This window comes from Camelus dromedarius, chromosome 2 (assembly GCF_036321535.1).
Source record: "Camelus dromedarius isolate mCamDro1 chromosome 2, mCamDro1.pat, whole genome shotgun sequence".
Lineage (NCBI taxonomy): Eukaryota > Metazoa > Chordata > Mammalia > Artiodactyla > Camelidae > Camelus > Camelus dromedarius.
Window position 1 is genome coordinate 61052580 of NC_087437.1, and position 12703 is coordinate 61065282.

General features: G+C 33.2%; 1 protein-coding gene across 5 annotated transcripts in view; it reads left to right on the top strand.

Annotated features, from left to right (window-relative positions):
• UBXN7 (UBX domain protein 7) overlaps positions 1-12703 on the top strand; it is a 49097-nt gene that overhangs the window by 12097 nt on the left and 24297 nt on the right. For all 5 annotated transcript variants that reach the window (XR_010384013.1, XR_010384012.1, XR_010384014.1 and 2 more), the window contains exons 2-5: positions 2121-2268; positions 4850-4917; positions 10729-10794; positions 12003-12115. Coding sequence is in view for 1 of the 5 variants with exons in the window: in XM_010994424.3 (XP_010992726.3) it covers positions 2121-2268; positions 4850-4917; positions 10729-10794; positions 12003-12115 (395 nt within the window). In the remaining 4 variants the exon portion in view is untranslated. The remainder of the gene's footprint in view (positions 1-2120; positions 2269-4849; positions 4918-10728; positions 10795-12002; positions 12116-12703) is intronic.

Genomic DNA, 12703 nt, shown 5'->3' on the forward strand with positions numbered 1-12703 from the left:
CCCAGGGTTTAAAATTCTGCAGGCTACTCAGCCATAAGAGCTGACAACATGGTGCCATTTGCAGCAACATGGATGCACCTGGAGAGTGTCATTCTGGGTGAAGTGGGCCAGAAAGAGAGAGAGAGATACCATATGAGATCGCTCATGTGTGGAATCTAAAAAAAACAAAAAAAACAAAAACAGAGCATGAATGCAGGGCAGAGATAGACTCATAGACATAGATTGCAGACTTGTGGTTGCCAGGGGGGTGGAGGATGGGAAGGGATAGACGGGATTTCAAAATTGTAGAATAGATAAACAAGATTGTACTGTATAGCACAGGGAAATATACACAAGATCTTATGGTAGCTCACAGAGAAAAAAATGTGACAATGAATGTATATATGTTCATGTATGACTGAAGAATGATGCTCTACACTGGAATTTGACACAACATTGTAAAATGATTGTAAATCAATAAAAAATAAATAAAAGAAAAAAAATAAAAGTCTGCAAGTTAAAATTTCAAGACACTTGAGATCATAGTAAAAAAAAATCACAAAATGCACAAAAACCATGGCACAGTGAGCAGGAGCCAGCAGAAATAAGAGACAGTGACTTCTAGAGACTGCAGAAAGTTTTTCTTAGTAATTTTAGTAAGTTTGATTAATATATTTGAAAAAAATGAAAGGATTGAAATATGAGTATGAAGTAAGGGTCTCTGAAACATGACCAATCAGATTAGGGGAAAAAAACCTCTAAGACCTTGTAGTTGTAAAAAATAAACTGAAATTAAAAGCTTAGTGAACAAAAAACAAATTGTCACAGCATAGAGTGAAGAGTTCTAACATACACCTAATTGGAGTTCCAGAATGAAATAAGTGTGAATGGTGGAGTAAGATAATTGTTAAATAGAAATATCTGAGAATTTTTCAGAACTGATAAAAGATAACAATCATTATGGTGGAAGTCCGGTGAATCCCAAGGAGGATAAATGAAATCAGCCCTGAAGACCAAAGACAAAGAAGATCTTTATAGCATCTAGAGAGAAACAACATATTGCTATAAAAATGTTTTTCTTTAGTCTGGCAGCTTACTTCCCAGAAGCAACAACAGAAGCCAGAGGACACTGGAATGCTATCTTCAATGTACTAAGAGAAAATAGCTGTCATCCTTAAAATAGAGTATGCAGTGAAACTGTCTTTCAGGAACAATAACAAAATAAAGGCATTTTCAGACCGAAAAAAACCCCCAGCCTTCACCACACCCCCAACCCCCATCCCAACCTCACTGAAGGAGACTCTAAGGGACGCAATTGAGATAGAAAGTCATCCCATATGGAAAGCCTTATACACTTTTTGATGGCCGCAGAATGTTCCACCAAATAGATTCTTCAGTTTAGACTCTAGTACTGGACACTTAAGTTTTCTTCAGTATTAAATGAAGCTATATTGGATGCATATATGGATATGTTTATGCATATATTTTATACAGATTTATTTAGAAGCCCAAAGTGCTGAGTCAAAAAAGTATTTTTATGTTTCTTGATATGTGTTTTAAAGTTGCTTTCTTAAAGGGCTTTACCAGTTTACCTTACATTGAGCAGATTATGCTGGCTTTATTGTATAAATGAGTAAGTGTGTGATAGGGCCAGTTTTAAATGATAAAGGTTGACATTTCTTACCAGATTTTGACTTAGTTATATCTTTGACAAAAATGTCTCATCTCCCTTCTTTCCTGTTGTTATGAAAATGCTTTCTTTTTAATAGAAACAAATTAAGTGAAATGCATTCTTTCTAACAAAGTATTTCTAACTTTCTAGAATATAGTCTTTTTCTTTTTCAGTTTAGTAACAAATATATAATTGGTCCATTTAAAGAAATGGCAAATAAAGGCTTTACTTAGTTTTTGTTTTATTATGAAGGAAGACTACTATTTTAATGCTACTACTTTTCTAGCTCTGTATATTTCACACTAATCAGCCAACAGTGTGGAAGTAAACAAACAGACCTTTCTGTTTTTAAATTCATTCTAAGGGGGAGAAGTATTATCAATTTGCTTGAGAATTCTGTATTCTAATGTGAACTGAATGTAAGAAGGTGTCTTTTTAAAATGTTTCCCCTGTTACTATACCATTTCAGGTGCAAGTGAAAGTGTAGGGAAACATATGCTTGAAGCCTGCAACAATAATCTGGAGATGGCAGTCACTATGTTTTTGGACGGTGGAGGAATCGCTGAAGAGCCCAGTACCAGTTCTGCAAGTGTCTCCACTGTCAGACCACACACCGAGTATGAATTTATTATTTATTATTGGGAGCTACCCCCTGCCAAAATTGAATAGTTATGTTTTTATCAGTTAGGTTAATTCTTTGTTTTTGAACAAATGAAAGGTTGAAAGCATCTGAAAATGTGTTAGGTGGAAATTTTTATACCTATATGCTTTAAATTCTCTAAAGCACTGTCAAGCCTATATAATACTCAAAAGAATCCTATAGTCTGGCATTATTATCCACATTTTACAGAGAAAGCAGAAGCATAGCCATTTCCCTGAGCTATATAGCAATTAAGCAGCAGATATGGAACTAAAGCCCAGTAAAACTCAGATTTCCCAATTCTAGATTTTCCTCCATTGTCCCAGGAAAGTTTTGAGTTGTCATGAAAAATTTTTGATAAGTAATTCTAATCCTTTATACCTTAAATAGCTATATGTAGCTAATTATTAAAGTACCTTCAGTATATACAACTGTAATATATAGAGAATAGTAATAAATGGTGAACAGATTTGATGTTTTCTATCCTCTATATTTGACACCAGTGAGAGTTTGAAATGAATATCTGTTAGGCCAAATTCCAGTAGTCTCTGGAAAATACTAGAATGAATGCTACTCAAAGGAGAACATTGATTTTTGAAATAAAATTTCAAAGATCCTTAAATAAGTGTTTAATACTCATAGTCCCTTATAACTCTTCAGTGTTTACAACATGAGATACTAAATAAGAGGAATCCCCTTAAATAAGAATAGGCAAAAGACATGGTTTTTTATTTTTACTAAATTGGATTTAAAAAGTCAAATAGTATTAGGAATACTCTTTTATCTAGTTCCAGAATCTAGAGTAATATTGTTTCCATAAGAAGTGTGAACTTTAAAGTTTATCTTATAAAGTTTTTTCCTCACAATGTTGACCATGTATTTCAAATGTGATAGCCCATTCTACACCAACCAAACTCAAATTTTTAATGGAAATCAATATGGAAGCATGATTTACAGAAGTTAAGTCAAGTTTACAGAAACTTGAATAACAGATATTCACAGCTGATTTGGGAGAACATTATCAGTCCTCACTGTTTAAAACATGTTTTCTTAGTCTTATTTAGAAATAGTTTTGATTAATGAATGTCTTTTCCTACCAAATTATATTATAATTTGACTTAGATTATTTGTATTACTAATGATTAACATTTGATAGTGGCACCTACTTCCTAAACTATAATTTTTACTCTTTATAGTTCACCTTCTTCTGTTCCATTCTTCCATTTTGTTAGGAAGCTAGCAATCTTGGAATAGGTACCCTCAAATATATAATAATCAGGTCTTTCTTCATAGGGATTACTCTTTAATCCATCATCCTAATTGATGTATTTTATCAGATTAAGGCTTGTTTTTTGAGTAATTAAATTGCCTTAGATCAAAAGAATTCTATACACACACACACACAGAGTAAAGTGAAGTATGCCAATAATGGAAAGCTTTATTCAGGTAAGAGATGTCTTTTAAATTTTTAGTTTTCTTAAGATAATGGCCGATTTCTCTTTGGTATAAAAGGTTTAATAGAGCTTCCTGTTAGACACATTGTCTGTTTCTTCAGATTATTGAAATTCTGTGAGTAGTGATGAATTATTTTTTATCCTTCTGTCATTTGGCTTATTGTAGATTTATTTGTCTAACTAGCTGTTCTTTGATTACAGGATGTTAGTTTTTGTTGACAAATGAGTTTTTATTTATTAAATAAAATATGTTTTGAAGTTCCAACTTTTAAATGTCAGAAACAGAGCCTTAAACTCAGTTATTACTATTAGAAACACCTGAATGAAAAACATTAGGCTTAATTTAACATTTATTATAATCAAGACCATAATAAATTTGGAACTTACTATTACTTTTTATGAACATTAATCAGCAGAATTAATTATTTTAGTTTTAACTCAAATATTAAAACTGGTGTATATATAAAGGGATATATACCAGTTTTATAATATAGCTAAATGAATATTTTCACTAGAACAGATGGATTATTGGTAAACCCTCTGAAAGCAGACTTTGAAGAGTTTATAGACATTTAAAAGATGAGTAATTACTTTTTCTGTTCTATATATATTAGTGCCTATTTAATAAATAATCCAAGGGTAATACCTATGTTAGCCATCTTCATGACTAGCATAAAATTAACTGCTTTTTAAAATATATCTGTGATTTAATTATTATTTGATGTAGTGGTGATATAATACTGCTTTTATTAAGCTTGTATTTTTCTGCTAATTTTCTGCATGAGGTTTTTGTTTTTGTTTTGTTTTTCCCCCCTCTCTTTTTTCTTAAAGAATTTAGGGAACTTAGAGGAAAGAGGAAATATTTTTTTATTTTTCTGTTTGTTTTCTTTATAAACCCATTTGAGCTATCTACGCCAGGTACTTTATTCCAGTTGATCTCTATGTGGAAACCATTTATCATAATTTAATGTAGTTCCTAAAGGTCACTAAATCTGTTGTTTGTTTGACCTGTTAATTTGCATGCATTTACAGTAGTTTACAGCAACAACAGGTAGCAGAAAACAGTTGTCATTTGGATATTTTCCAACTTTTTTTTTTAACTAGAGAGGAAGTTCGTGCCCCAATTCCTCAAAAGCAGGAAATATTGGTGGAACCAGAACCTTTGTTTGGTGGTAAGTTCACCTTTTTCCCTTAGCTTTGACTTTATTGTTGTCTTCAGGATTTTAATGAAGCTATCAAAAGATGTAAAGGCTTGCTCAGAGATTGTTACTTTAAGTAGAGTCAGTTCTTATCTTGTAATTCTGTACTTCCCTCAGGAAAGTTGCAGAGTTAGTTCTTTCTAAGGAGTGAACTAGATTAAAAAGTTGATAGTTGTTGCAGAAGGCCAAAAGGAGGAAAATAAGCAAAAAGAACTGCTGCCTTATAATGGAAACAAATCTATCATTATTAGAAGATTCCGATTATTTTTTTATTTCTGGATACTAACTTGACTGCCATATCCTTACTGTCTTGGTATGCTGTACCTTCACTCTTTCTTAATTTTTAAAAGTGCTATTCGTATGTTGAACAAAGGAGAAAGTAGTCTCTAATCCATGCAAAAAAATTGTGGTATCAGTCTGGGGTACAAGATGGTAGAAAATGGGGCATTTAATCAGATTTAAAGAAAACTTATAGTTTTTATTTTAATATGTGCTTATATACCTTTTGTAAGGTAGCCAGATATTTTAGGCATTAATATGTCTATTAAAAACAGAAGATAAAGTTATGATTTGGTTGGGTAGACAGAGACATAGAAATGTATATTGTATATATTGAGAACAATTATACAAAGAAATAAGCCTATAAAAAGTTTCATAGGTAAACTAAAATAAAGGTAGAAATAAGTTATAAGAAAAGGATGAAGAAAATTATATAAACCATATCTTTTGATTTCAAAAGCACCTTAGTTGAAAGTTTTAAGATTGTTCTTTAATATGGCAGCTTTGGGGCTTACTGTCAGAAAGAGTAAAAGAATATACTGTCTAGATTCAGAAAAAAGATGGAAAGAAACAATAAATGCTGGAGAGGGTGTGGAGAAAAGGGAACCCTCCTACACCGTTGCTGGGCATGTAGTTTGGTGTAGCCATTATGGAAAACAGTATTGAGATTCCTTAAAAAGCTAAGCGTAGATTTACCATATGATCCAGCAGTCCCATTCCTGGGCATATGTATTCAGAGGAAGCACTAATTCAAAAAGATACATTCACCCCATTGCATAGCAACACTATTTACAATAGCCAAGACATGGAAGCAATCTAAATGTCCATCAACAGATGATTGGATAAAGAACATGATACACAAATACACACACACACACACACACACACACACACACACACACACACACACACACAGAGGAATATTACTCAGCCATAAAAAATTAAAATAGTGCCATTTTCAGCAACATTTGGATGGACCTGGAGATTGTCATACTAAGTGAAGTAAGCCAGAAAGAGAAAGAAAAATACCATATATCACTTATATGTGGAATTTTAAGAAATGAGACAGATTAACTTATTTACAAAATAGAAACAGACTCATAGACATAGAAAACAAACTTTTGTTTGTGGGGTGGGGAAAGGGGGCATTGTGGGATAAATTGGGAGTTTAGGAGTTGCAGATACTACTATATATAAAACAGATAAACAACAGAGTCCTCCTGTATAGCACAAGGAACTATATTCAATAGCTTGTAATAGCTTATAATGAAAAAATATGAAAAGGAATATGTGTGTGTGTGTGTGTATAACTGAATCACTGCTGTACACCAGGAATTAATACAACATTGTAAATCGACTATACTTCAAAAAAATTTAAAAATAAAGAAATAAAGATGGGAGGAAGAAAACTAAGTTCTGAATATTGAAGTAAAAAATGTGCTCTCTAGACTGATTTAGCTAGCCATTGTGCTGTTAATATACTAGAAGTTATAAAGCATTGTTCATGATTTTTTTGTATAAATGTTATGAATAGGCTTTGGAGCTGAGGAGTAATGCCCTTATAAGCTTAATCTTTTATTCCAAGGAATGAGGCAGGATCTTTGAGTGGGGAAGACTATAGCAAATAGATACTGTGCTATTTTACTATTTAACAGAGGCAGAAGAGTTCCCTTTTGAAATCCCACTTTCTCCCTTTATCTTTGGTTTGATGTATATTAAGGAGGGGATTGAGAGTGACTTTACGCAGTTATGAAGTCAGTCCTAACTTTCATTATTAGACCTTATTCTAAGTTTCAAAAGGTTTTTGGAGAACTGTTTCCTTCTTAGGATAGTATTGATTTAAAGTGTGATTCTTAAAGTGTGGTCTGGGAGTCCCTGATGCCCCTTCAGGGGGTCTGTAAGATCAAAACTTTTTTCATAATGATACTAACAAGTTATTTGCCTTTTTCATTGTGTTGACATTTGGACTGATGATTCAGAAGCAGTGATATGACAAACTGCTACATCTTAATTGAATCAGGACAGTGGCTCCAAACTGCTGCTACTCCATTGAATTCTTCACTGACATGCACTTACTGGCAATTAAAAAAAAAGCCAATTTTACTTAATAATGTTCTTGATGAAGTAGTAAAATTAATTTTATTAAATCTTGATCCTTGAGTATACATTTTTAAACAACTCTGTTTGATGAAATAAGATGTGTGCATAAAGCACTTCTGCATACTGAAGTATTGTTACTTTAAAGAAAAACACTTGTACAGTTATTTGAGGTGAAAACTAAACTAGCTGATTTTTTATGGAACATTATTTTTCTTGAAAGATTACTGACAGACTGTAGTATATTAGACTTAGGCATTTGGGAGACATTTTCTTGAATGTGAACAAAGCCTGTTACTGCTTCAGGACAAACAACTGACATTTGTTACCAATGATTTAAGAAAAGAACAGAAAAAGCTTTCAGGCAGAAATCAGAATTTTAGAAAGTTTATGTCCATGATTTTGAGCTTGATAGCTTCCCAATACTGGATTTCTGATGAGATTAGTGGTGATACTAACAGTTGATTTAAAAAAAATATGTATTGTATGATGAAATGGTTACTACTTGGAATATTTGCATAACTCAGTGAACAAATATTTTCAAATGTCCAAAGCACAATATTACAAAATTGTGCATGGGTAAAAGATCTATTCAGATCTATATATAAATAATCTACATTTACAATATAGATTAGATGTCTATTACTGTGTAACAAATTGCTTCCAAATTCAGCTTCCTGAAATGATAAACATTTGCTATATCAGTTTCTGTGGGTCAGGAATCCAGGTGTGGCTTATCTGGGTGCCTCTGTTTAGGGTCTCTTGTAGGATGTAATCAGGATGTCAGCCAGAGCTTCCTCAGTTTGACTAGAGGAAGATCTTCTAAGCTCACTCATGTGGCTGTTGGTTGGCTGGAGATAACAGCTCCTTACTGTAGAGCAAGCGAGAGAGTCAGAGAGGGGCAGCCCAGGATGGAAGCCACCATCTTTTTGTAACCTAGTGTTGAAAGTGACATCCCATCACCACTGCTACATTCTGTTTGATCCTTCCCATCCTCAAGATACTCACACACAGTTTATGAATACTGGGAGATAGGTATAATTGGGGGCCATCATAGTGTCTGTCTACCACATAGACCAGTGGTTTTCAATAGAGCAGAGTATGAAAAGTTCATTGATAAGATTTCAGATTCCATGTTGCAGCTAACCTTTAAGAAACTACCACTGGTTGAGTTCTGGTGTATCAAAGGAAAATGTTCACAATTATCTTAAAACACTATTAAAATACTCTTTCTTTTTCCTACTACATATCTGTGTGAAGCTGACTTTTAATTTTCTTCATGTACTTGAACTAAAGGGATGACAGCAAATTGAATGCAGAAGCAAATCTACAAATTCACGTGTCTTCTCTTATACCAGTTATTAACAGAGATTTGTGAAAATGTGAAATAGTGCCACTCCTCTCATTGAATTTTGCTCTCTGTCTCTCTCACCTGTTCTGACTATGAAGCTCCTTTTGAATCTCTTTCAGTTCTTTGTAGCTTAACCTCTTTGACCTCAGTGACCAACACTTAAATGTGGGCAGTAGAGTAAGAGTACAGAGGACTGATGTTTACTTATAGCAGGTGGTTTGAAAGAGTCAGGAAACCACGTACTGAAGAGGCAGGCAGAAGTAATAATGGTCCTAGAGCTAGAGGTGTAATCTGAGAAGAGGTTCTTGGTTAAATTTAGGATGAAGAAAGGGGAAACAAATGGGAGCAGGTTATGAAGCCCAAGAAATCAAAGAGGGTGGTGACTGGAAAGCTAGCAATAAGAAGAAACTAGTATGAATCTCCAGGAGATTATGTCTGATAGAGAAGGGCTAAATGGTGGGGAGAGAGAGAGTGAGAGAGAGAGAGAGTGTGTGTGTGTGTGTGTGAAGTAATATAGAATATTAACTAACCTGCCTTTGGCAATTGAAAAGTAAAAGAAAACTACCTTTTATGTCCTACCTCCTGAATAATAATATGCTTTCTCAGGCAGCTATTCTATATCTTATCCTAAGATACTCTTACTTTCTTAATTGTTATGGTTAAAGAGTATCTGGTAATGAGTTTATGAAGGCATTATTTGAGAGATTATATTATTCCTGTTAGAAACATACACTTTTAAAATAGGAACTCGATTAAAAATAATTCCAAGGTTGAAAAGAATAACATTTCTTGCTTCTTATTTATAAAGTTAAGGAGAGAAAAATAATGTAATATTTAAATCTTATACAGTTAAGTAGAAAAAATATAAAATAATTCATATAATTTAGTCAGTAAAATAAAGCAATTTAAATGTAAAATTCAATTTAAATTTTAAAATTCAGTGCAAAGCTGAGATATAGAAGTCTCTCATGTGTACCAAATTCCTTTTCCTAGAGATACTATTGTTATTCTTTAATATAAATACTGATACACATATGTGCAGAAGTGATATATGGACACACAATGCTTTAAACAAATATGGAATTGTTTTCAACATGCTTCTCCATTTTTTGTTGTTTTTGTTTTGTTTTCCTTTTTACTCAGTAGTTCTTAGATTAAAAGAATTAACCTATATAATGGACAACACAGGCTGATGGGGAAGATGCTTTAACATGGGATAGGGGAACTTTTATAGTTTCTATCTAATCCTACTATCTTAATTATTATTTGTTAACATGGAACATTGTTCTGGATACAAGTTGGCCAGGCTTGCCATAATCCGGCTTAATTACTGTTACCCATATTGAAAGAATCATTAAATGTTCATATTTACTGTAGTGTATATAAATGACTTGGTAATATTTTTAGGTTCAAGAATATGTAATGTAGGAAAATAACATTTTGATTGTTGTTTTCTAAACTTTATCCATACAATACTTAAGGGTTGGATAATAGACAGTATACAAGGGTATCAGAAGACCTTGGCTCAGTTCACTTTTCCATAACAGTGGAAAAATGTTTTCCTCCAGAATTAAAAATGTTTTTTGGTGTTTATATTTCTACATGTGTATCCACTTACTAAGAGGTAGTTCTTAAATATTATGGTTTGGAACTTACTCAAGCATTCTACCAAAGGGTATAGTCAGATCCCTTAGACTAACCTGAATTCGATATTTGCATAATATGTATGTAGTTTCATCACCATGGGGAGTCATCCTCAAAATCTTCCTTCCTATCTCTTTACACAGGTTTGGCCAAGTCTCCTTAACTGGGCCTTAATTTTCTTTTTTGTAAGACAAAATGGTTGGGTTGAAGATGGTTGGGTTAGTTATATATGAATGATCTGAAGGTTTTTTTTTTTTTTGAAGGTTTTTAAAATATGTTATTTTTTGAAGGAGAGCACCATTATGAATCTGAGTGTCTTAAAATCAGAAATTCTTACAGATAAGGGTGTTTTTAGAATTGTTACAAACTTAATGTTTCAATTTTTGTATCAATTCTATGTTTTCCTCCTAAAGCTCCTAAAAGACGACGGCCTGCACGTTCAATATTTGATGGTTTCCGGGATTTTCAAACTGAAACTAGTAGGTATCTATGGACCAGTTTATCATCTTTCTCCTTCCCTCTCCCCTCCCTCCTTTCTCCCTCCTCTCCTCACCTTTCTCCCACAGGTAAAACCACAAGGTGGGAAAGTACCCACACACTCACCTACAGATCAAGATCCTAGTTTGTTTTATATAATTTTTTTAAGAGAGATGATTAATATTAGGCCTGATAACTTTGAGGATTCTTATGAATTCAGTCTGTGATTAACAACACCCCCTTGAGCTGAATTGTTCCAAATTCAAAGCTACTTGGTTATAAAAGAGTAAGAGAGATGGATATAATGTAAGAAATTTGGTAATTTACAAACTTAATCCATTTCTGATTGAGCACTTAAATTCTGACTATAATAAAATAAAATGATTTTCCTCAAGATCCTGATATCTGTCAATTAAAGGAATGACCACAGTGAAAATGGTTATTGTAAGGGATTGAAAAATAGGAGAAGAAAAAGCCACACTACCCAAAGCAGCCACTATTAAAATTTGGCTACGGTTAATTGGAATAGGTTTATATCTTTCTGTAGAATGAGTTAGAATAAGAATCTTGGCCTTCTACTTTTAATGGATTTAGTACTGATTTAGCAGTGGAATCCTAAAGAAAAAGACAGTTATGTTTAGAGTATATGAGAAACTCTTGGACCATGTTTGATTTTGTAGTTGATTTATAATGAGCTCATTGAAGCACAGATAAGTTTTGTAACTTGAGACAGTTGAAGTGGAACCCAGACTGACTCAGGTCATCCAGAAAGTCCTGTGCCCTTGCAGGAGAAAGTGACAACAGTGATCATTATCTCTCACTGCAAGAATCTTTAAAGATAGGGAATGTAGTTAGAACTGTGGATAAATTAGGATGACTTTCAGAACTGGATAAATGGAGGTGAGTTTTGTCTCATGCTAAAATTAGTTTTGAGTACATGAAGGAAATATTTTCATTGGGTGACTCTTACATAATTTCTGCTTTTATCCTTACCTTTGAATTGAGAGCACCAAGTCTTAAGACTCCCACCCTACCTCACTTTGTATATTTTTCAGAGTCAGCCTTAGATCTTTGCATTTGAGGTCAGGCACATTGTTCACTAGTTCTTGCAATTGATACCTGTTTGTTTGTTTGTTTGTTTTTTCAATGGCAAGATTCATGACTTCCATTTTATGGCTAACTGAAATTTTCTCCTCCACCTTTGTCGCAGTTCGGCAAGAACAGGAATTAAGAAATGGAGGAGCAATAGATAAGAAACTAACTACCCTTGCAGATTTATTCCGGCCACCCATTGACTTGATGCATAAAGGCAGCTTTGAAACAGTAAGTTGTTGGAGATTCTCTGAATCCTTTTGCATTTTCAATGGCACTTTTTTTTCTTTCTCAGCAAAAAAACAGTTTTCAGCATATGGAGAATTGGCATTTTAATAAGTATGAGATACCTAGAAGGTTATATTGATTTACATTTCTGCTATGTAGATTTATATCTCTACTATGCAGTGTATGAGGTTGCCTGATAAAATCATTTTATTAACCTTGTGATATCATTTTAGAATCTGCCATTTGATAGTTTTTTAAAAACCTTACTTTTAAAAGTTTATATATCTTTTATTACTACTGAGAATAGTGTGTGTGTGTGTTTGGCTATTTATGAATTGTTTGTAGGGTTTTTTTTGTTTTTTGGTTTTTTTGTTTGTTTGTTTATTTTGGCAGGAGGGAGGTAATTAGGTTTACTTTATTTATTTATTTATTTATTTTTCAGATGGAGGTCCTGGGGATTGAACCCAGGATCTCGTACATGCTAGGCAAGCACTCAACCACTGAGATATACCCTCCCCCTCTGTAGGTATCTTTTATCTGTATTCCTGTGGGGCTCCTTGTGTTAAAGGAATATCTCTGTAGTTGCAGAAT